Source organism: Polyodon spathula, chromosome 8 (genome assembly GCF_017654505.1).
Source record: "Polyodon spathula isolate WHYD16114869_AA chromosome 8, ASM1765450v1, whole genome shotgun sequence".
Classification (NCBI taxonomy): domain Eukaryota; kingdom Metazoa; phylum Chordata; class Actinopteri; order Acipenseriformes; family Polyodontidae; genus Polyodon; species Polyodon spathula.
In genome coordinates, this window is record NC_054541.1 from 39269601 (window position 1) to 39293616 (window position 24016).

At 37.1% G+C, this 24016-nt stretch overlaps 1 protein-coding gene and 1 long non-coding RNA gene across 6 annotated transcripts in view; one reads left to right on the forward strand and one right to left on the reverse strand.

Moving 5' to 3' along the window:
- The window catches only part of LOC121319927 (C-Jun-amino-terminal kinase-interacting protein 2-like), a 54090-nt gene extending 39544 nt beyond the window's left edge, over window positions 1–14546 (forward strand). The window contains exons 4-13 of one of the 4 annotated variants that reach the window (XM_041257898.1): window positions 113–191; window positions 620–814; window positions 941–3367; window positions 4254–4329; window positions 5988–6160; window positions 6317–6426; window positions 6697–6816; window positions 8738–8808; window positions 9265–9363; window positions 9926–14546. In XM_041257898.1, coding sequence (XP_041113832.1) covers window positions 113–191; window positions 620–814; window positions 941–3367; window positions 4254–4329; window positions 5988–6160; window positions 6317–6426; window positions 6697–6816; window positions 8738–8808; window positions 9265–9363; window positions 9926–9998 — 3423 coding nt within the window. In that variant the 3' untranslated portion in view covers window positions 9999–14546. Of the gene's footprint in view, window positions 1–112; window positions 192–619; window positions 3368–4253; window positions 4330–5987; window positions 6161–6316; window positions 6427–6696; window positions 6817–8737; window positions 8809–9264; window positions 9364–9925 lie in introns of all 4 variants that reach the window. The other 3 variants (XM_041257899.1, XM_041257900.1, XM_041257897.1) reach the window with 3 other exon arrangements.
- A 96-nt stretch (window positions 14547–14642) lies between these two features.
- LOC121319928 lies at window positions 14643–18794 on the reverse strand. 2 transcript variants are annotated; one of them, XR_005950768.1, is made up of 4 exons: window positions 18760–18794; window positions 16942–17135; window positions 15778–15888; window positions 14643–15663 (listed from the first exon to the last, which is right to left on the reverse strand). It is a non-coding gene; the product is annotated as an uncharacterized LOC121319928 (long non-coding RNA). The 2 variants fall into 2 exon arrangements; XR_005950767.1 differs by lacking the exon at window positions 18760–18794 and having other exon boundaries at window positions 16942–17148.
- Window positions 18795–24016: the final 5222 nt, after the last annotated feature.

The following is a 24016-nucleotide window of genomic DNA, read 5'->3' on the forward strand; positions in this document are numbered from 1 at the left end:
GTTTGCTTGTGTATTCAGTTAAACACATATGATTCAAATTGGCTGTCCAGCTTCCACTGAAGCCTGCATTCTTGCTATGCTGTGATTCACTCTGACCCCTTTCTTTTCCCAGGATTCTCTGAATAATAATGGCAGTTTTTCTCCACGGAAAGCCAACTGGCAGGAAGCTCTTTGTCATTCATCTTCACACGGTAAGCTCAGTTTATAAAGTGCAGAATGTTGGCAGCTTGCCTTATGGAGTTCAAAAGAGTTCACAAAAATCATATTATGGACAAAAGTCTGCACTATGGCTGACCATACCTTTAATGAGCATGAGCGAGCCCTGGAAAAAGGTGAATATGGGGGTGAAAAACAAGGTGAATATGGGAGTGAATAACATCTTCTCCCCTTTTTATTTGATTTGTAAATAGCTCATAGTTACCTACAATAGCTTCTGATTTATTTTCTGAAGCAAAATGATAACTTGAAGCTTGGTTTAAAGGGTGCAATTACTTCTTGCTTACAGTAAATAAAACATATGAAGACTTAAGTCTAAAGTCTTCACAACAGGCTTAAGTGTTTTCCTGTATACATTACCCGAGACATTTTAGTGTAACACTTAATATACTTTTTTTCTTAGGACATTTGTCTCCTTCCCATTTATGCCTTGAAGACAGTACCCACCTGAATGGCCATTGTGCTGCAGCACCAAGTGCTGGTTCTCAAAGCAAAGGTACACCCACAAAACACTCAGGGGACACTGAACAGACACAATCGCCACTCAGGCCCCTCCTGTACGACTTTGAGGGCAACAAACGGGAAACCCTGGAATACGGTAAAAAAATGTCTGACCCTCCCATGGAAGATTATAATATGAACATAACCTCTTCACCACCATCTCCACTATATTCTCCATTCCATGACAGGGGGATGTCTCCTAAACAATATCTCTCTTCAACAGGGTCTTTTGGTCAACACAAAATGTCCACCAGTTCAGACACTGGAGTGGAAACCAACACGGATAGTACCAGCCCAGTCACAACCATACCGGTGATAGATGAAGTCTCACAGAGCTCTGATACTGAGGTTGACCGTGACCTGACCACTTCCTGTTCCAAAACGTGGATGTGCCAATATAGACAGGCCAATGATACTTACACCGTCACCTCAGAGTCAGTGGCAGATCCCGAAGTGGAGTATGACCTTACATTAGATGGCACCAGTACGTGCCTGTCTCCTACTAACCCGGTAGTTAATGATGCTGGTACTCCAATATCAGATGATGAACTAGATAAGGTCTTTGACATTGATTATATGGGAAGAAAAAGCAAGGACTGTGTCTCAAAAGAACCAGAGTGTTCATCGTATGTTGAGTTTCCTCCAATTGAGCCTACTTCATTCTGCATTTACAGTTCCCCTACAAGTCAATCAAATGCAGAATTAGACAGGCCACACAGTAACAGTGATGCAAATGTACACTGTCACCCACCTTCTTCATCTAATGACACAGCCTCTCCTTCTTCTGACCCAGGCATTGAAGCAGATCTCAGGAGTAAAGGAAGGTACATGCCATCTGGTAATCACACTGACGATTTTAGCTCTCCAGGTTCTGATTCTGACATTGAAGGAGAAATAGAGGCTGCCTTTGCCTGTGGAGACCACTTGGTCAATAACATGATCTCATCTATCTCTGAGACAGAGTTGGACCTCACCAGTGAGAGCAGCAGTGGCCGGTCCTCACACCTCACCAACTCTATTGAAGAAGCAAGCTCTCCCGCCTCTGACCAAGAGCTTGAGACAGAGTTAGAGGCAGAGAGTGGCATAATTGGCATCAAGGCCTCCTTGCTTCTTGGGCAGTCCGATCCTTATGAAGTTACTTCACCAACGTCAGAACTGGAAGTCAAACCACAACTTGACGATGATCAAGCATTAATGGGTCTTCAAAATATTGATGGACTTACATATGAACACATCGCAGACCCAGATGAAACCTTGCCACCAACAGGTCGTGGCGAAGACCACCTCATGAGACAATTAGTTCTTAAGATTGAACCTGACCACAGCTTAGAGAGTTTCAAGAGGTCATTTTACCTGCCGATAGGGCCCAAACTGATGCCTGATATGGACAATGAAGAAGGTAATAGTGAATATGATTCAGAGTCTGATTCAGAAGCTGACCTGAGCGAAGACGCTGACTCCCCCTGGCTCCTGAGTAACCTTGTAAATAAAATGATTTCAGAAGGCTCTTATCCCATAAGCTGTCCAGAGGAGTGCTTCAAGAGGTCTGGCTCAGTATCTGACACTATTTCGCCAATGTCAGATTTGGAGACAGATGCTTTTAATGAACCCCTAGACAGGCAAGCCCACCAGTTGAGTTTGAGTACTGATGCATGGACAAACAACTCTAAGGAAGGCCTCTTAGATACAGAGACTAACAAAGAAAGTTTTTCAAATAAGGAACCAGACGGCAGTGAAGGCTGCAGTACTTCAGACTTCAGAAGCAAAGCCAAAGATAAGATTATAAACTCTGAATGTAAACTAGATTCAGATGGCACCATTGAAATTTCAGGCCTGTGTTTATACATGAGTAACCCTACCAATGATACAATCACTCCAGTCTTTGTTGATCGATGTAATAGTTCAGTAAGTGCACACAATATGAAAAACCAAGGAATGTGTGCATCTGATACAGATAAAGCCTATAGGCATATCGAGGATTCATCTGTTAGCCTTACAGTTGCCAAGTCTACAAAGAACCTTAAAGAGGACACAATGGAGCCTAATAATGATCTATCTATAAATTCAAATGGATCAGTATCTCCATCTGCAAGTGAGCAGCTAGACACTGACAAAGATGAAGGCAGAGAAGACACAAGTGTGTTTGATCGTATTAAAGAGGTTAAGAACAGTTTGACTCTTGATATTCCCATTGTCAAAACAAACAGGTGCTTCAACTTGACCTACTCCACTGACAAAGAAGAAGAATCATTTCTTGAGAGCATCAAGAAGTCTCCATATCATGATCACTGCTTGGACAACTCCCCTTCTATGAATGATAACTTAAAAGAACTCCCTCCTTTAGATGTGTTGGCACCCAAGCAGAGAGATGAATCCCTGGCTTACGACTCCATTAAGTACACTCTGGTGGTGGATGAAAACACAACCCTGGAGCTGGTTAGCTTGAAAAGATGCACCTCTGTCCTGAGCGATGACAGCGAGATCTCCACCATCTGTGACAATTGTGACCTGGAGGGGGACAATGAATTTGATGACAATGTCGATGGACCAGAAGTCCTCAGCTCATCTGAAGATTCATCCCCTGAAGCTGATGTGCAGTTTTCCAAGAAGTTCTTGAACGTCTTTGTGAACAGCACATCAAGATCCTCAAGTAAGTAACTCATTTAGGTCTGCAACAAAGCATGTTGCAATATTACAATTTCCCACTTAAAAAATACAAATACTGGTAAGAGGCTCCCTGTTAAAAAAACAGCTACTTTTTTACCAGTTATAAAAACAACATAAAACATTTCTATGGGATATTTAAATTTGTAAGATGTCCAAAATATCATTATGAGAGAGTAACATCTGAAATATCTTTACTCTTTTTCAGAATATATAAGTATAGTATAGTGAATGGGGGAACCACTGTGATTTATTATTGGTGCTGTTACTATAGTAACATGTAATGTTGCCTATTGCTGTTACACAGTAAAGACACTTGATGATTTCTAAGGAGACTTAACAGGAGACTGACGTTTTTCTACCAGTATATTCTATGTAGGCAGTGGTCAGAACTCTATATTGTAGAAAGAAAAATATATTACCCAAGTCTGTAATACTGAAGGAGGATTTGTGCTTAGGATTAAGGCGGTAGGAAATCAGTGGCGTGCTGTATGTTTTAAGTTTAAAACAGTAGACTAAATGAGTTATCTCCTTTTATTGACTTCCTGTCAACACAGATTCAATACATTTGATATAATGTATTTGCTGTGTATGCAGAGAATACATAATCATGTTGCCCATGAAAGTGTGATATTTGTTTTTACAACCAAATGCTTTAATTATATTTATTCTTTATGGTTTGCATGACCAGCTCTTACCCAAATGAGCAACTTACTGGAGTGCTGGATGCTACAAGAAACCAAGCCACAAATTCCAGTGATATTTACATCATTCAGACCAATATTGCCTGTTGTCTGACCATCACTGAATAATATATAATTCTCCTGTCATTCTTCAGTTTATGGCTACAGACTGATTTGTTTTTTGTATAGGTACGGAGTCATTTGGCCTTTTCTCATGCACAATAAATGGAGAAGATAGAGAACAGACCCACAGAGCTGTCTTCAGGTGAGTATAATCCCAAATGACATATTTTCACTTTTGCCATTGTCATGGCTTTTGAGGATCTCCTTAGATTTCTGTTTAGTTCCATAAGTACAGCATAGATCACAGATGTCTGTTAGAGTAGCTGTCTATTTAACTCCCTTGGACTCAGTTGTGGATTGCAAGGCTTACATTGGTGTTGGAGCAGAGTTACTGTAGGTGTCACTCGCATGAGTGACACAGATCTTTCTGTCTTCTGTCTGATTGTCAGTAAGTTGGCTTAGTGAAAGGGTTATTGTTATTAATACATTAGTTTTATTCACAGAAGAAAAACAATTGATTTGCCACCTTTACTTTGTGAAGTCAGGGGGCCTGCTGGAGGGTAGTGTGTTTATAGAAAGACTCCTTTTCAGATTTATGTGTGGTGAGGGGCTGTTTTAAAGGGAGCCTTTTGATTATCAATTGAACAATCAATTCAATTACAATATTATTTTACTCTAGGGAAGTTATAACAAAATATTAATTTTAAAATAATTGAAAGGTACTGTTTAAATGTGTACACTTCATTTGTCTTTATGGTAATTGCTGGTGCTATAAATCTCCACTAAAATGTGATGATTGTTCTGCCGTAAGTTCTATCACCTAACCAAGCAACCATTTTGTATGTGGATTCACGCCAGGCTTAAAATCATGTGGGAGCTCACTGGCTTGATAACATAGAGATTCATTCTCATTAAAATTCTTCCTGTGTATAAATGGTTTTAATACAGTAATCATCAGAGACCAGAAAGCATTTTGATGACAGAAATGTTAATTAGTGGCAGTTTGCTAAACTGCCTTGAAGCAAATAAAATGAAAATAGTAACCATTTTTTAACTTGTGAGTGAGGATTGGTCCTTTGAGCGAACCCCATCTCTGGTTAATCAGTTTAACTCTGTCACTCTGTCTTGTATACATACAGTAATATAGACAGGGAATTAAATAAATTGAACCTTGTTGATCCCCTGGTGAACAGTATGAGGGGAATCATAAGAGGAATAGAAATGGTGACGCTGGGTGGTGGTCCCTAGGTAAGATGGCTGATGACCCATCACTGATGGTAGTCAATAAATCATGTATCCCAATTTTGTGTAACCTGATCTGTTCTAGACCGGTTAGATGCAGCAGCCTCAAAGTTATGACAAAAACTTCACAGGAACCACAATCCATAGGTACAGTACAGCACTATGCTAACAAACATAAAGGTATTATTTCATTATTAGCTCACTGCTGTCACAGATTCTCAGCCAGAAATATGTGCATTAGAGGCATGTACTGTGTTGACAGCAAGATTCAGTTTGGTTTTGGATACCTGAAAGACATAGGGCCTTCTTTTGAAGCACTTGCCAAGGCATTTTTTCAAGAAACAATGGTGGTGCAGATATGTAGTTTCTTCCATGTTTTGTTATCTTAAAATAATGTATTGTGTATGTTAGTAATGTTAACTGATTACCTGGATGATACTTGTTGCAAATACACAAACATGGTAATTTTAAACTGTGTGTCCCAACTCTACCTTACAACCCCCTTGTCTTACCTCACTTATGTAAAAACAATATAGGACTGAGAACCAAACAAGCTGGCAATGAATAGCAAAATGAGTAATGGGCTGAGAGCTGGCAAATCCTTATCCTGTACCTCAGGTTTGTCCCTCGGCACGAGGATGAATTGGAGCTGGATGTGGATGACCCGCTCTTTGTGGAAGTGGAGGAAGATGATTACTGGTACAGGGGTTACAACATGCGCACTGGAGAGAGGGGGATTTTTCCAGCGTACTACGCTCATGCAGTGGTGAGCCAAGCCAAAGAATTTATTGGTAAGTGACCTAGACTTAGAATATTGGACAAAACAATGGACTAATGAACAATTGCATCACAGAGAACATGATTTACCTACAGTATGGCTGTGTTGAGAGCAAAGGTTCCCCACTTTAAGTGTAATACACCGCTATGCATTTTATGTGATCTTTCAGGAAGGAAGAGGAAAACAGGCTGGGTGGAGAGGTACAACGTTCAATTCCTGGGCTCAGTGGAAGTCCCATATCATCAGGGCAACGGTATCCTGTGTGCTGCCATGCAGAAAGTAATTAATTCCCTTCTGTAAATTGGAGTAGTGCTCAGACTTGGCAGCTGTGATCTGCTGTAAAACAAAGGACTTGTTTGCTTTGCAAAGATTCTCTTCCTTGTCTAAACCGCCACCTGAAAGGGTTGTAAGCTTGGCTCCTTGACTGAATTCCCATCTCTTGAGACGGTTCAATTTATTTAGGTCAACAGGGAGCATGTTGCATTACATTTGAATTTGTAAATTTAAAAAGCGCTTTGTTTTACTTTACCCCCCCCCCCACTTCTTCAGATTGCAACTACAAGGAAGCAAACTGTCCACCTGAGGCCTCCATCCACTTGCGACCTGGAAATAAGCCTTCAAGGGGTCAAACTGGTCATGAGCTTGGATGAGTATGGAGTGGACGATGAGGTGAGCTGCATGCCAAGAAACATAGCGCTTGTGTGATTTTGAAAGCTATTGGTTACACCTGAGCTAATTTTGGATTGTTATTACAAGGGTGGTGGAAACTTATCCAACCAAGCTATTTCACTTTTATTTTTAATCAATTTTCTACTAATTTCTAGAATATTTCTTTCACTTGAAAGCTGTGGGGTAGGATGTGTAGGTAAATGAAAAGAAAAATATTTGAATGCATTTTAATTCCAGGTTGTAAGGCAAAAAAAGATGAACATTTTTAAAGGGGGTGTAGACTTTTATATATATATATATATATATATATATATATATATATATATATATATATATATATATATATATATATAAAAAAAAAACCCAATATTAGGGGCTTGCGAAAGTATTGACCCCCCTTGGCATTTTTCCTATTTTGTTGCCTTACAACCTGGAATTAAAATGGATTTTTATTTGGATTTCATGTAATGGACATACACAAAATAGTCCAAATTGGTGAAGTGAAATGAAAAAAATAACTTGTTTCAAAAAATTCTAAAAAATAAATAACGGAAAAGTGGTGCATGCATATGTATTCACCCCCTTTGCTATTAAGCCTCTAAATAAGATCTGGTGCAACCAATTACCTTCAGAAGTCACATAATTAGTTAAATAAAGTCCACCTGTGTGCAATCTAAGTGTCACATGATCTCAGTATATATACACCTGTTCTGAAAGGCCCCAGAGTCTGCAACACCACTAAGCAAGGGGCACCACCAAGCAAGCGGCACCATGAAGACCAAGGAGCTCTCCAAACAGGTCAGGGACAAAGTTGTGGAGAAGTACAGATCAGGGTTGGGTTATAAAAAAATATCCAAAACTTTGAACATCCCACGGAGCACCATTAAAGCCATTATTAAAAAAATGGAAAGAATATGGCACCACAACAAACCTGGCAAGAGAGGGCCGCCCACCAAAACTCACAGACCAGGCAAGGAGGGCATTAATCAGAGAGGCAACAAAGAGACCAAAGATAACCCTGAAGGAGCTGCAAAGCTCCACAGCGGAGATTGGAGTATCTGTCCATAGGACCACTTTAAGCTGTACACTCCACAGAGCTGGGCTTTATGGAAGAGTGGCCAGAAAAAAGCCATTGCTTAAAGAAAAAAATAAGCAAACATGTTTGGTGTTTGCCAAAAGGCATGTGGGAGACTCCCCAAACATATGGAAGAAAGTACCCTGGTCAGATGAGACTAAAATTGAGCTTTTTGGCCATCAAGGAAAACACTATGTCTGGTGCAAACCCAACACCTCTCATGACTTAAAGATTGCTGTACACCAGCGGAACCCATCCAACTTGAAGGAGCTGGAGCAGTTTTGCCTTGAAGAATGGGCAAAAATCTCAGTGGCGAGATGTGCCAAGCTTATAGATACATACCCCAAGAGACTTGCAGCTGTAATTCCTGCAAAAGGTGGCTCTACAAAGTATTGAGTTTGGGGGGGGTGAATACTTATGCACGCTCAAGTTTTCTGTTTTTTTGTCTTATTTCTTGTTTGTTTCACAGTAAAAAATATTTTGCATCTTCAGAGTGGTAGGCATGTTGTGTAAATCAAATGATACAAACCCCCAAAAAATCTATTTTAATTCCAAGTTGTAAGGCAACAAAATAGGAAAAATGTCCAAGGGGGGTCAATACTTTCGCAAGCCACTGTGTATATATATATATATATATATATATATATATATATATATATATATATATATATATATATATATATATAGACATCCCAGTTCTAGAAAACTGTTCCCTGATCCTATCTATTTACATTTGAAACATCTCTTATTGTTATGATTTATGATTAACTGCATTTCAGGGAACAGAAATACTGATAAACTCTGGTGCTGTTTTCAAACAGTGTTAAATGTATCTCTTTTTATCAGTTTGACAGGTGCAGTCACTTCTTTCAGATGAAGAACATCTCCTACTGTGGCTGTCATCCTAAAAACAGCTGGTAAGTTTATCATGGGGGTGGGAGGGACATTCAAAGAATCAGTATTCGTTGAGTTAATCATAAAGGAAACAAACCCAAGGTGTTGTAAACAACCAAACTAACTCCAATAGGTACCTAGCCCCACTCAATTGTATATTATTCAGACTGCTGATTTTGTTTCATTTGATTTCATTTGCCTGGTATTTGAAACACTTTGGAGTTCTGCTTGTTCAACAATGAACCCAATGCAAATCTGTCAGCCATTTGTATAAAACAGAGTATGTAGTTAATTATATTGTACAATCATAGTTCAACAATGGGAGTAGAATATTCTATTTTAATAAGTATACAGTGAAGAGATGGATGGGTGGATGATTGTACAATATTTTTCTAATTTGAGGAAACCAACTTGAATTACACACATAACTCAATGTGATCATTCTTTTTTAAATAGTTTGTTTTTCTTATTTTTTTCAGCTACTTTGGGTTTATCACCAAGCATCCGGTTCTGAACCGCTTTGCCTGTCACGTGTTTGTATCCCAGGAGTCAATGCGCTGTGTAGCTGACAGTGTGGGGTAGGTTCGGTCTCCTTCTTTAATCCTTTCTTTAAATAATTCAGATCTCCTTATAACCAGCACCGTGTCATGCTTAGTGTAAGTGTTATTACACAGCTGGTGCCACAGTGATGAGACAGAACGGGACTGCATGCTGTTCCTTGAAGGGTGTGAGTGCTCTGAGATGAGTATTTAAAAATCAAATTTGGATGATGATGATGATGATGATTATTATTATTATTAGTAGTCGTAGTAGTAGATGTAGTTGTAAGTAGGAAGTGGTAAGTAATTCTTTTGAGTGTGCCATAGTGGAGTTGTTTTGCATCAAAGAGATACTTAGGGTAGAGACAGCAAAGCACAAAAGAAGCATAGTATATCTGCTCTGTACCTTTTCAGTTTTTTTTTTTCTTTTGGCTGGGCTCAGTCAACCCTTACAAGATGAATCCATGAATTACTGCAGCAGTAAATCTATTAGTAATAATCATATGTAAAGGTACACATGAACCAAAAGGGTGCAGATTTTAAACAAATAGGTACGCTTAAATACTTTTGGAAATGCATTTCACATGTTGTTCTTTTCCAGACGAGCATTCCACGAATATTATCAGGAGCATCTGGAGTATGCCTGCCCCACAGAGGACATTTATCTGGAGTAAGATGGTTCATACCAATCCCTGGATCTGTATGTCCTTCAGGCACACCATAGTGGGGGGTTCTCAAGCTATTTTCTCTTGTAAAATACATTTTCTTTCCAAAGTGGGATCTTTATTTCTCCCTTTGCATCATGCCCACAATGAATGTCCATGGGTTTATTTTATTTATTTTTGGGGTTTTAGGTAAACAGGTTGGCTTAAGAACAGTCTTTTAAACATCAACCAAAATGGGGAAAATACTCTACTACTGTACATGTCTGACTTTCATGCATGTCTTTAACACAAAAAAATACAAAGTGTGATTTAAATATATAAAAACATGTCTCTAGGGGATTGTACAGCCTTTGTAAAAGCAGTAGAAAGAAATTCTTCAAATTGTTTTTGTCTGGTTGAACTGGGAGCCTTGAGATGTGAATTTGAATAAGTTTAACAAGATGAAATTAGTGCAAGCCAAATGACTATGGACAGAAGCAGGCATGTGCAGGTCTACTGCTGCAGCACACACACACAAGACACATTAACTCCATAACTGGGGAAGTGGGGCTATAAAATGCCAGCCAGTGTTTGATATTCACTGTATATATGTATAGACAGCGAAGACAAGAGAGGCAACTCATTCATTTGTTAGGTGTAATTAACATCCATAATAATTATCAAAAGGTCATTTCAGGTTAACTGCCGATAGGTTGTGTTTAAGAAAACCTCATTCAAAGGTACTAGATGGCAGCACAGTCCTTACTGGCACAGAGAACAATTTAGTGTCACGATAATTAAAACCAACGAATTGAAAAGAACGGCATGATAAATTAATCTTTTGTTTGTATGATTGTGTGCTAATGCATAGCGGTTGTAAATATTAAAAATAATAATAATAATAATAATGATTTTTGATTTGAGAAGGCATTGATGCTAAACCTTTCTGAGCACCACTGAGCAGTGGCAGTTTGATGGTGTCCATTCATTAGTCAGTATCAACAAAGGCAGTCCAATCATTCCAGCCATGCAAGTTGTCCAATTACTGATATTGTGCACTGCAGCCCAAGGTCACAGCCAGTTGCTGCACTCATACTCTGCTGGTTTCACTCTGGTTTGTAACTTGTATAAACCAATATATATATATATATATAAAGGGAATAGAAGAGTGGTTCTTGGTTTGATGATGTTACTGAAAGGCTTAACATCCCAAAAGATCTTCATCCTGTTGTACATTGTGTTTGTCTGCTTTCTCCCCTTGTGTGTCTGTCTGTGCTAGCTAGAGAAGGTTTTCTGAGGAGAGGTTATTTTAATCTTTCTTCACAATATTTTCTGTGAACAGCCTTTACATGAAACAGTTGTGATGTGAATTATATAGCCAATGGAACATGTTCACACGTGTCCCTCTGCTGGTCATTATCTGCATTGATGTTTGTTTCAGGTTTCACATATCTAAGGGTGCTGTGCATTCACCAGATTTTCCTCTCTCCTTCCCAATAGAGAAGACTTATAGCATCTTCTGTCAGCGAGTTGAAATCCAGTGTTTCTCTTATATCACAAGGTTTCTCATAAAGAGTGCACTTACTCGGAATACCGCAAGCCCTGGATATAATCTTTCCAATGTATTAGGAACATTATATTAAATCTGCACACACACACACACACACACACACACACACACACACACACACACACACACATATATATATATAGATATATTGATCTCAGTAACTAATAATTGAAAGTACTGCTGAATATTTCCTACTCTGCAAACTATTGCTCTGCTTATTCAAAGTGAATATAAAATCAGCATTTCACTTTGCAATGCTAATGTGAAAAGAAAAAATATATATGGCAGACTGGGACTGTGATTGAGTGACCAGGGTTCCAAAAGAAACTTGTAGCTGACCCCTGCAAGTGTAATTACACGAATATGTATTCTGTTTGTCACAAGGACAGGTTCTATTGTCCAGTGGCATAGTGACTTATATCCATCTTGTATAGCAGACATGTAATGTCATGTTTTATTTAATCTCCCCTCAGTCTTTCTGTCTCAGTAACATTCTACGAAGCCACCCCCCCAATCCACACACACTGTTTCTAAAACTCCAATGTGTCTGTAATTAAAAGGTGTGCAAATGTCAAGAATTAACCTGTCTATTTACCTATTGTAAATATTTTTTTGAAAACGAATTACTTCTTTAGCAAAATCTTGTTACAGCTTATTTAAATGGTGTAGCAGCTTCAAGTTTAAAGACAAAATGATATGCTATAAATACTGAGAGCAAATTTTGAAAACCCTGAACATCAAGGAAATATACCACTCAACTAAGACCATTAATGCTATTCTGTTTATAAGTAGTTGCAATTACCAGTTGAATTTAACAAGTAGCATTCATTAACATTCAGAAGGGCATTACTAGTTTTAAACGTGCTCAGGCTGTTTTTATAGTGTTGATACACTGCAAAACAGTAACAGTGAGTGCATCATGATGTCATGATTGATAATAACATTGTATTATCCTATGTGAATATTGGAGAACTGCTCTGTCATTCAACCTTGAAGTGACTGTAAAGACCATGACATTTCACCTTCACGCATGACTGGCCTGCATGGACCACCTGTGTTTATCTGGGTAGCATTTTGTATTCCATCTACTATACACAGCAATTATTGCTGAATTATGCATCCCAACAACTCCTGTAGGGATTTAAGTACAGCAACCTTCTTCCAGATCAGTGAAACGTCATCCATTGAGACTGTATGGCAGTCAAGCGTCCATTAGGTTGTTTAGTTTTCCGTTGCCTTTCATTTGATCTTTCTCTAATGAGTCATGTGAGTTGCCTGTTTTTCCAGTACGTGTGGTGCAGAAGGGCCTACAGTCCTATGCTCAGGCTCAGCTCATTATTATACTGCTGTGTCTGCTCATTTATACCTATTGCATAAAGCACATTTGAATGGAAATAGAATTCCCTTTTATTAATTTATATTAAATTGGTACTGAGACTAGTATCTAGTAACTTTTGGGAGTTACACTCAAAGTTTTAAATTCAGGAGTTGGCTTAGCCTTTAGAGCACCAAATAGTCTAATTAAATCTGCTACAAAAATGCTTGCAAATTCATCCTGATAAATTTTAAAATTAAGTTGTTATCTAAAATGAAAACATAGAAAACATAAACATTTTGAATGATTTATTACTGTAAATGAACATACCCCCATAGCAGTTCACACAGAGCTTGGTTGCTAAATTGCTAATGGTAGTAGAGGCCAACTTATTTAAATGGAATATTTACCAAACAATCATTATTTATTTCCTTATTATAGTGAATTGATGTGTGTGTGTCATGGTGTCTAAGTTCCTGCTCTCTTTATTGGATGGATAATTGTCTGATGGTTGAAATTGTTGACCTTGAGCAAGCTTCTGATGAAATTAGATAACTGTTCAATACTTAAGCTTAGAAGAGAATGACCATTAAAGTAAAGTCACACCAAGCAATGAAATCCAATTTTATATAGGAATACAATGTTTGTAATCCGAGAATATAATAAAAAATATGTTATTTACAGAGTAGATTGTGATGTAGATATGTGCTGCACCCTCTATAATAATGCAAATAGTTACATCTTTCCAGACATATTTCATTTTAATAGTATTCTCAAGGCAACCAAAAGTGGTAATCAAACTGGGTTGAGACTGGAAAAACAATAAATAACAATAATGTAAAATACCATCTGCTATTCTTGATCATTATAATTCTAATATTGGAATATACAAAAAATAAAAAATAACATATCTTGTGTAGTTTAGCCTCAATGCCATTTAAAAAGTGTACTTTTTTAGAGTAAATTAAGCAATGATACAATTATATTAAAGCATCTGTCAAGAAATAAACTGCGCAGGACACGTGTTTTCTTTGAAGGTAATATTATTAATTTATTTGTTTATTTAATAACCAAAATTCATTTGTATTTGTTATGGACCGCTATGTGATAAGCAAGATTAATTTTGTACAAACACTGCCAATATTTGTGTAGAGGTTTGTGCAAGCATGTCTCTGCCATGCAGCAGTAGTTTTGTATGGCAAATGGCATGCACTGTTTGTAGTATAAGAAACATTTGTGTATGAACAAATGTTTACTTTTCCCTGCTCTGGAAAAGTGCAGATTTTTTTTTATCACATTTCCATACACAAAACGCATTGCAAATTGCTACGGTATTCTTGATAATCTGTTCCATTTCTATTTATTTCTGCTGACATGACCAGTTTTGTTTTGATGAAAGAGAGGCTTATGGCATTTTAAAAACTAACAGCTACTTCTTTCCTGCTCTCCTTCCCCCTCCCTGACCGGCACAATTTCTCAAATGGATTCTTCTAGCTGTATGATCCATAATGATGTAACTTTGAAATTAAACTGATATTCCTCACTGTATAACTATAACACATCAGTATGGAATAAATAATATTATCTTGTATCTTTAAAAAAAGGACTTGTAAAAAAAACACAAAAAAAATCTTTATTCACACTGCCTTGTCATGGATTTGGTCTTATGAATAAAATATATGCTTGGTGTCAATTAGATTTCTTTGCATTTTTAATGGGTCGATGTATGATTTTATAGTTTCAAGAGTCCCTTTGTTACTAAATTATTTGCATAATATGTGTACAGAAATAGCCTAGCATAGCAATGGGTAGTATACGTAAATCATGCCATAGGAAAATCCAAATCACAGAAGAACACAGATAAACATGGTTAATATGTTTAATATGTGCTAAATACCATGGTTAATTGCAGTGCAAATGTAACCTTATTTTTACTTAATTTGTAGTGTACCTCGTTAGGTGCTGAGGGTTCAGCATTGACACAATAGACCAGCACACTACATTTCAATGTTCTTACTGCAGGTCCCCTTGTATTGTGCTTCGGATCTTTTGGTTCTTCATCTGCTTTTTATGTTAATTCCAGACACGCACATATTTAAAATACACTGTAAATAAAGTGCCATGTCCCTGCAGGTCACATTTTCTGCTTGCTGCTAGACCACTGGATTGAATTTGAACTACAACACATTAAATTATTAGGTAGCAGGTGGAGAAATCAACACTTTTCTCTAGTGTCTTTGAAATAACCATTCCTAATTGTGATAGGGGAAGAAACGTATGGTCGTATTCTTATAAACCAAATAGAGTGGGGACCAGAAAACTGTAGACTAGACAAATACTGAACATTATGTAAACAAGGTAATACTAGAAACTTTATTAACTTTTCCAATAATAATAATAAAAAAAACCTAGAAACAGTTATTTTACTCAAATTGTTTTTTTTTTTTAATTTTAATTGAAGCTCTCTTTACACCCGGAGGTATGTGTGCAGTACACTTAGGAGTGCAGAAGACAGGCAGTAAACTAACCCATTGCTAGTGGAGGAAACATTGCCAGAAGCAGGTGTTTTTTTTTATAGCGATGATCCTTGACATTTGTTTACTGTTGGTTTTCATCATATCCAGTGGAGACTGACCACATGTGTGTGTCCTGCTCATTGTCTTTGTGATCCAGTCAAGGTAAGACTGCATGGAGGTGTAAATCCCTGGATGTTTGCCTTCAGTACCGCCCTGTCCCCAGCTTGTGACTCCAATTACAATATATGTTTTACTCACTTTATCCTTGCACACCAAAGGCCCTCCACTGTCGCCCTGCAGTTGGGAGAAATATGTTTAAATTATAAACCCATGTTCAGTCAATGGCTGTGGTGTACCACTGGTGGTTTTTGAGATGTTTTAAAAAAGGTGATGGTGGTCGCTTCATACCTGACAGCTGTCAACTCCTCCTTTCTCAAACCCTACACACAAGTTCAGAGATATCACCACTCCATTATACCACTCAGTACTGTTACACTTTGCAAGTGGGAAGAATCACATCTGCAGAAAAAAAGGGGGTTATTATTTTCAAAACTAGATTTTAAGCAAACTTACTCACCTTTTCAAAACTGCTTTTTCTTTTGCTTTTATATTACTAGTTTATTTATCTGGCTTAAACTAGAATGGGGTGGATGGTTGGGGGGAATCTGAGCTATGGATGGAGGTCGCAAATGTGGACACTTTTGTTGAACAATGACCATTATGAAACTTAATCAAAGACTCATAAACTATAGCTGTGTACCAATAGTGAAGATAAACTATCGTTGATAAACTATGCCCAAGTGAGATGATTCTTTTTAATCGGAGAACATCTGTAACAGAACTGAGAAAATCAAAGATCAAAGCTGTGTAACTGACATGAAGACAGCATCTCAAAGTGTGTTGTCTGGATCCTGCAGAAATCTAAGAATTCACTTGAAGTTGTGACAGAGCAGAGCGGTCCTTCCTCATAATACTGCCAAGTACAAGCGCCAAGCTACGAAAATAGTAATGAGGATCTAAAAAATCCAACATTTATTTTATGAGTGCTTTGTTGGTGGAAAAGTGAGAAGACAGCAATGCATTTTCACTAAATTGGTGAGACGGATTGCTCATTAAAATCCTTAGCATATTTTTTTTAAAGAGGAGACTATTTTCTATTCAGTAATACCCAGATATTTAGTGAGCATGTTGAGAGTGAAGTTATCGGGCAACAAACTCCCTATCCCCAGTTCTACATACATATAACATATTTTTAAAGGGGAGACAATTATTTATTCAGAGATGGTTTCAGATAGTGTGCAAAGCCCTATGACACCAGTAGGGAAAACTTTGCTAAAAGTTAAACTTAGGTAATCTGCATTTGATTTTAACTTTGACATCTTCTGATGTATCACTATCAGAAAATTATTTTTCATGTGTTTCTTTTAAACCTGGACTTAACTCCTATGGGATTCCCCTTCTGTTGCCCTTATTGTATCCTTCAAGTTATATAATCCTATGATCAATTTGTTATTCCTTGCTGACGTCAGAATCACCCTGTACATCCTCGCATAGCTGAAGTAAAGTACTTACTTCTCCGGTGTCTTGAAGCAGTGTGATGCAGTAATAATCCATTTATTATTCAGGAGAGTGGCCCCACAGGAATGCCTGTGACCTTGTGGGTATTTGGACACTCACTAACCAAGGCCAAGCTCCAGGGAGGGAGTCTATGCCTTCAAGAATGCGAGAATGTTGCAGCTCCTTCACCATTGGCCGTGATCCACAATCTGGGGGAGGGGGAGAACCACATGGCTATAATGCCCAATAAACAATATGGGCACAACACTGCACTAGCACAAATATGTTCATACAGACAAGTTCTCTTTGTTTGGGATCTTGGCATAGGTATTAGATAATGAAGAATGTACACTCAATTGTTTATAATTGGGATATGCAATTAATAAACTGCAAGAGCCTCCTGCACAGTTAAGGACGTGAATTTGTAAGTTAAGAATTTTTTGTTTGGTGGTTTGATACTTTAGAGTTAGAAATGAGTCATTTTTTTATGATTGCATGTTCTGAAGTACAAGCATTTACAATAAGAAAAATGTTTTAAATCAATTTTTAAATCTTTAAATGTCATTACTGTAACAAGCTGTCCTTATGGTAACTATAGTGTCATCACTGTAACAATGGTTAATTTAACAAATAAAACTGCAGCTGCGGTACCAGAGCTGGGTGTTATAATGTCAGGGGGTTCAGAGATTCATGTCTTAAATAATAAAGAAGTTTGTTATGTTTTTTCACAACTTATTTTACGATACAAAATATCTATGCAAAACCTCATGCAATTGCAAAAACTAAATTTATATTTAATTTTAATAGTCAATAAAAAACAAAAAATCCAAGTTTTTCTTCTACTTATGTATTATTATGTATGAATATGCATTATTATAATATTTAATCAATATGGTGTGTATTTTTCTTTATACAAGATATTTTATTTGTGTTTCAGTAATGACAGATGCATAAGTTTAAAAAATTGAAAACCCCAAAATATATAAAAATAGTAAAATTTCAGCTTGGCCAAGTAAAGTTCCATACTAACAAGAGCTTGAATTACTTAATTCAGATTGTTTCAATGAAAAAAAAAAAAAAAAAAAATTAAAAGATATTTGGAACTCCAATTTGTCCCATTCCCATAGAATGACCTATGTACCAATCGTTCTGACAAGATTTCTCTACAGTTCGAGAAATCTCATGCCAGAAACTTTCTAATGTGTGGTTAGAAATAATAGACAAAAATGTATCCATAGATTTAGAATATTTAATCACAATTGGTAATAATGTAGATCTACAATATTTAGAACAAGGCTACAACAGCTTTGGAATGGGTGAATTTACCCCTGTACAATGGAAAGATTTATGCACAGTAATTGTGGCAGACTGAGCTGCTTAAAACATTGTAAATGTAATTCCAGCTATATAGTTGTGTTAATATACTAACAAAAAACCAACCAAAAAAAAAAAAAAAAAAAAGAATTGAATTGTACTTTAAATGACTATCCATCACCAAGTTGTATTTTTTTTTTATCAGCAAAAAAAAAAAAAAAAGTTTTAAAATAATTTAAAACCATCACTGCATCATATCATAAGATTTTTTAAAAATGATGTACCACCTGGAGAGGCAGGACATCACATAAGGATTATTATTATTGATTTACTTCGATTACTTCTAGTGCAGTGAGCAGTCTTTTGAAAACAAGCCGTGTTGTTTTTAAGTAGTACTTTGAATTCCTGGATTTAAATCGAAAATGTACGAAAGATTTGCTAAGGTAAACCAACAAGCTGGCTGGTGTCTGCGAAATGTGCTAATCAGGGCCTGTGAAACCAAATGTAAAATGTACTTACACAAATAAGGGTTCACACTGCACTTCACAGCTTCTACTGAATTTAAATCAAGGGAAGTAATGTTAAAACTGTACAATGCACTTGTAAGACCTCATCTTGAATATTGTGTGCAGTTCTGGTCACCTCGCTATAAAAAAGATATTGCTGCTCTAGAAAGAGTGCAAAGAAGAGCGACCAGAATTATTCCGGGCTTAAAAGGCATGTCATATGCAGACAGGCTAAAAGAATTGAATCTGTTCAGTCTTGAACAAAGAAGACTACGTGGCGACCTAATTCAAGCATTCAAAATTCTAAAAGGTATTGACAGTGTGGACGCAAGGGACTTTTTCAGCCTGAAAAAAGAAACAAGGACCAGGGGTCACAAATGGAGTTTAGAAAAAGGGGCATTCAGAACAGAAAATAGGAGACACTTTTTTACACAGAGAATTGTGAGGGTCTGGAATCAACTCCCCAGTAATGTTGTTGAAGCTGACACCCTGGGATCCTTCAAGAAGCTGCTTGATGAGATTTTGGGATCAATAAGCTACTAACAACCAAACGAGCAAGATGGGCCGAATGGCTTCCTCTCGTTTGTAAACTTTCTTATGTTCTTATGTTCTTAAAATATGTAATGTTATGAGGTAGGTAATTAGGTAGTTTACTCTGACTGAGACAGAAAACAAATGAGCCACAAATGCTACTACATTTACATTATTTACATAAAAATTACATGATACACACCTGTGAGGCATAGTAGAGAAAGAATGGCTGTTTTTTTTTCTGGCAGACTTTTTCTGTGGTGCATCTTCCAGATCAGGGAAGATCACAGGCTGCTGAATTATTGTATCGTTGAAAAACAAGGGCAGCAGGACCAGCCCTAGGTCACACATCCCTTAACACTTTGTGTCTGGAGGAAAGCAGGTCAGGTTCTGGCAAGAGCCTTAGGAGAATGAGAGAGAGAGAGAGAGAGAGAGAGAGAGAGAGAGAGAGAGAGAGAGAGAGAGAGAGAGAGAGAGAGAGAGAGAGAGAGAGAGAGAGAGAGAGAGAGAGAGAGAGAGAGAGAGAGAGAGAGGCATTTTTGTTTGCGACTACATTTCTAAAGCTGGTAATATAAAACTGTATTACAGGCATACTGCTTTAACATTTAGCAACAATCCGAATCAAGTCTATCAGCTTACATGGCCTGGAAAAAAAAAATAAACAGGGGCAACTGTGAAAGACATGGCCCTTCTACTGGGAAAGACATAGCCCTTCTATTGTGAAAGACATGGCACTTCTGCCCAAAACAATACCCAGGGAACAGGGCTGGATATATCATTTTAGAGGACTAATCAACTAATGTTAAATCTGTCTTACAGTTGTATAATGGTTATGATTTCAGACCGCTGAATAAAGAATATTCATGTTGGAAATATTAAAATGTTGTTGGTTACCACTTGATCTTCCTTGTTGCTATTTTGCCCCTTTTGAAAAATGAGACTGTAAGTGTCATCGTCTGCTCTGCCTCCACATCATAGGAAGTTGACATTATCAATCCTCATTAACTGGCGTGAGAGCAAGGCACACCTAGGTAATGGTCAAATCCCTGGTAGACAGGTAGGAAGCGTCCCTTGGCTCCAATGCCCAGGTGCTACTTGCCAACCATGACTGTAGTGTAGCCCAAGGGCTTGAGGACCTCTGCGATAGTGGTCTCATTTAGTGGGAGCCCACCTTTCGACCCGGGCTAGAAGACACCAGGGTAAACTCCAGAGCGAGTCTGATAGCGGCCTGTCAACAGTGCTGCCCTGGCGGTAAGAAAATAGACACAAACTTTCTCAGAGAACACTTTGTCTGCAGTTGTTCAAATCTTCTGCAATGGAAAAGCACTGGGAATTAAAATGTGTGCCTTACTTACAAGGCAGAAATTACACAGTGATTTTATGCAAGAACAGTGGAAAACAAATCCTGTTTTTACATAAGTGACTATTTTATGAGTCTTTGGTGCCATCAAGTGGGTGAGATTCTGTATTACACCCAGCAGCACAATACTGTATATTCAAGGCTTCTGTAGGTACTGTGCAGTTTAAAAAATATTCATAGGGCTTGTCATTTTTTAAGTACATTTTTTTTTTAAATAATAACCTTTTACATTTAGTGTTATATAAAATTGTACAGATTAAAAAAAAAAACAAAAAAAAAAACTAATCTTTACAAAAACAGTTCCTCCAGGCTAAGGTATGTGTACCTCATTTTAGCCTTTTTGCTTTCATATTTTGAATCTCATTACCGACTCCTGTCCCCATAGCTTTGCACACAAAATCTCATAAACAACACCCACTTACTATGTAGAAATTATAACATATCAATAACGTTTTTCAAACAAGGTGAAAAGGTCAAGAGTTTCTGGAGGAAAGGGCTGTAGACACATGTAAACATGTGTCATTATATGTAAACATGTGACAGTATGTGTTCAACTCACTAGTGCAGCTTGGCACAGGTGTGTAGCTCAAAACCAACACCTCTAGAAAAACATGGAAATACATATTTATGCAATGCACATGTATTTTATATAAATTAAAAAATGTAATACCACTTTCATAACAGTTACATTTTAACATGTTTTATTGGTTTTTAGTTATTTGATTTTTGAGGGAATAATGATAGAAAATTAAAAGAAAAAAATAGTAATATTAACTGTGCTAATAGGAAACAAAACATTAAATGCTGCTGATTGGGTATATGTTTGAATAACACATATTAATGACAGCAAGAATGTTATATCACAACTTTGTATCAGTCCAAGTTACATCGGCTAGTAGTAATATGGAAATTACTGAACCACAGTAGACGTGTGAACTTCTTCTGTGCATTCAAATAAATATATTATTACAATTGTATTTAACTAGTTATTCGTGTTAAACACTGATTTACTGGTGTTATCGTGCTTTACTTGCACATTGCCCACCAGCAGGATTTATTAATGCCACCTACCGAACAGGAGTATCAATGAACCTTTATTTTGATAAGAAAAAAGGCTAAATTACAGTGCTGGAGTCATTAAATTCTCACACAAGTGTACCGTTTGACAACATGGGCAATGATCCTTACACTATCAGTGCACAAGAGCGGCCATTTTGAAAAGAGCTTTGAAACAGACTTTAAAGTTGTAAGTGCAAACAGCTGTCAAGATGTGCACACTGAAAAGAAATTACAGGTGCATTATTTAAGCAGTTGTAGCAACATGTGGGGACGTGTAATGCTATATTTTTCAGAACCCTTCAACTTACTTTTTAAGCTTTCTGATTGCTTTGTCACTATGTGAACTACATTTTTGGTGTTTTTACTGATAACATTTCACAGGAAAGTGTTTGCTAGCAGTGTGGGCTGTTAATGCTGATTTAGGGCAACACAACACATGATCCTCCTCCTGTTTTGGAGCCTCTCTATTTTAAAAAGGCAGCTTTTGATTTGGCTTTTTTTCTTACCTCTTGGCACCTTTTTGGGAGTCAATCACCTTTCATTTTGCAAAGCGCACAGTTTATACATTATCTGCAATTGATTGCCAAACTATTTTACTGATATGAAATGCACCCCATTTTCTTTACAAACAAAATGGACCAGAACCTCCTTATGAAGAACATTGAGAACTTTGGCTTCCTAAATCTCTCTTTTTCCTTTATTTCTCATTTCTAAACACCATTGCCTTATTCTCCCTGTATTATGTGTTGAAATCATGTGAAACACCTTAATTGCACACAGGTGGTCGCCATTCAACTAATTATGTGACTTCTAAAGACAATTGGTTGCACCAGAGCTTATTTAGGTGTGTCATAGCAAAGGAGGTGAATATTTATGCAATCAATTGTTTTCTCTTTTATATTTGTAATTAATTTAGAACAATTTGTAGATTTTATTTTTCACTTTGACATTATGGACTTGTTTTGTGTTGATCAGTGGCAAAAACTCCTAATTAAATCCATTTTGATTCCATGCTGTAACACAATTAAATGTGGAAAGGTCCAAGGGGGATGAATACTTTTGAGAGCCACTGTAGTTCTCCTAAAATCAGTCTACTCCTACTTTTAAAAAACTCTCATCCCTTGTTCATAATTCTTTTACTTGGTCCATTGCCTTCCAAATACCAATGTTTCAACCACTATTTGAGACCTAACATATCCCTCCTGATATCAAGGGCCATTTCTCTAACTGCCACCTGCATTGCCTCAATTGGTGAAATTATAATGTTCCACAACAGATCTTGACGTTGAACAAATTCTGGGAGATGTTTCTACCATTTGTGATTAATGAAACACAACCACATTTGAGTCATAAACTTGTGCCGCTGCAGTATTGTATGCATGCAAAACAAGTGTGTGAAGATGGTAAAAATGACAATTTTAATGGCCTTTGACTTTTTTTTCAGGTAAATGCTGTTAAAATAATTTTAAAGCATGTTTCAAGGGCAATCCAACAAAAATAATACATCTGCATGCTTTAAAATGATTTGACACAAGTTATTTATCTGCAGTACAAGGTTAAGTAACCCCTGCTGGTCCTCTTGAGCTGGAAAAAACCTAGTGCTTGAAATAAAATGGAATCAATTTTTGTTTGTCTTCTTATGTATTCACTTGTATATTATTAAGGTATGAGATATATATATATATATATATATATATATATATATATATATATATATATATACAGCTCTGGAAAAAATTAAGAGACCACTGCAAAATTATCAGTTTCTCTGGTTTTACTATTTATAGGTATGTGTTTGGGTAAAATGAACATTTTTGTTTTATTCTATAAACTACTGACAACATTTCTCCCAAATTCCAAATAAAAATATTGTCATTTAGAGCATTTATTTGCAGAAAATGACAACTGGTCAAAATAACAAAAAAGGTGCAGTGTTGTCAGACCTCGAATAATGCAAAGAAAATAAGTTTATATTCATTTTTAAACAAGACAATACTAATGTTTTAACTTAGGAAGAGTTCAGAAATCAATATTTGGTGGAATAACCCTGATTTTCAATCACAGCTTTTATGCGTCTTGGCATGCTCTCCACCAGTCTTTCACATTGATGTTGGGTGACTTTATGCCACTCCTGGCGCAAAAATTCAAGCAGCTCGGCTTTGTTTGATGGCTTGTGACCATCCATCTTCCTCTTGATCACATTCCAGAGGTTTTCAATGGGGTTCAGGTCTGGAGATTGGGCTGGCCATGACAGGGTCTTGATCTGGTGGTCCTCCATCCACACCTTGATTGACCTGGCGGTGTGGCATGGAGCATTGTC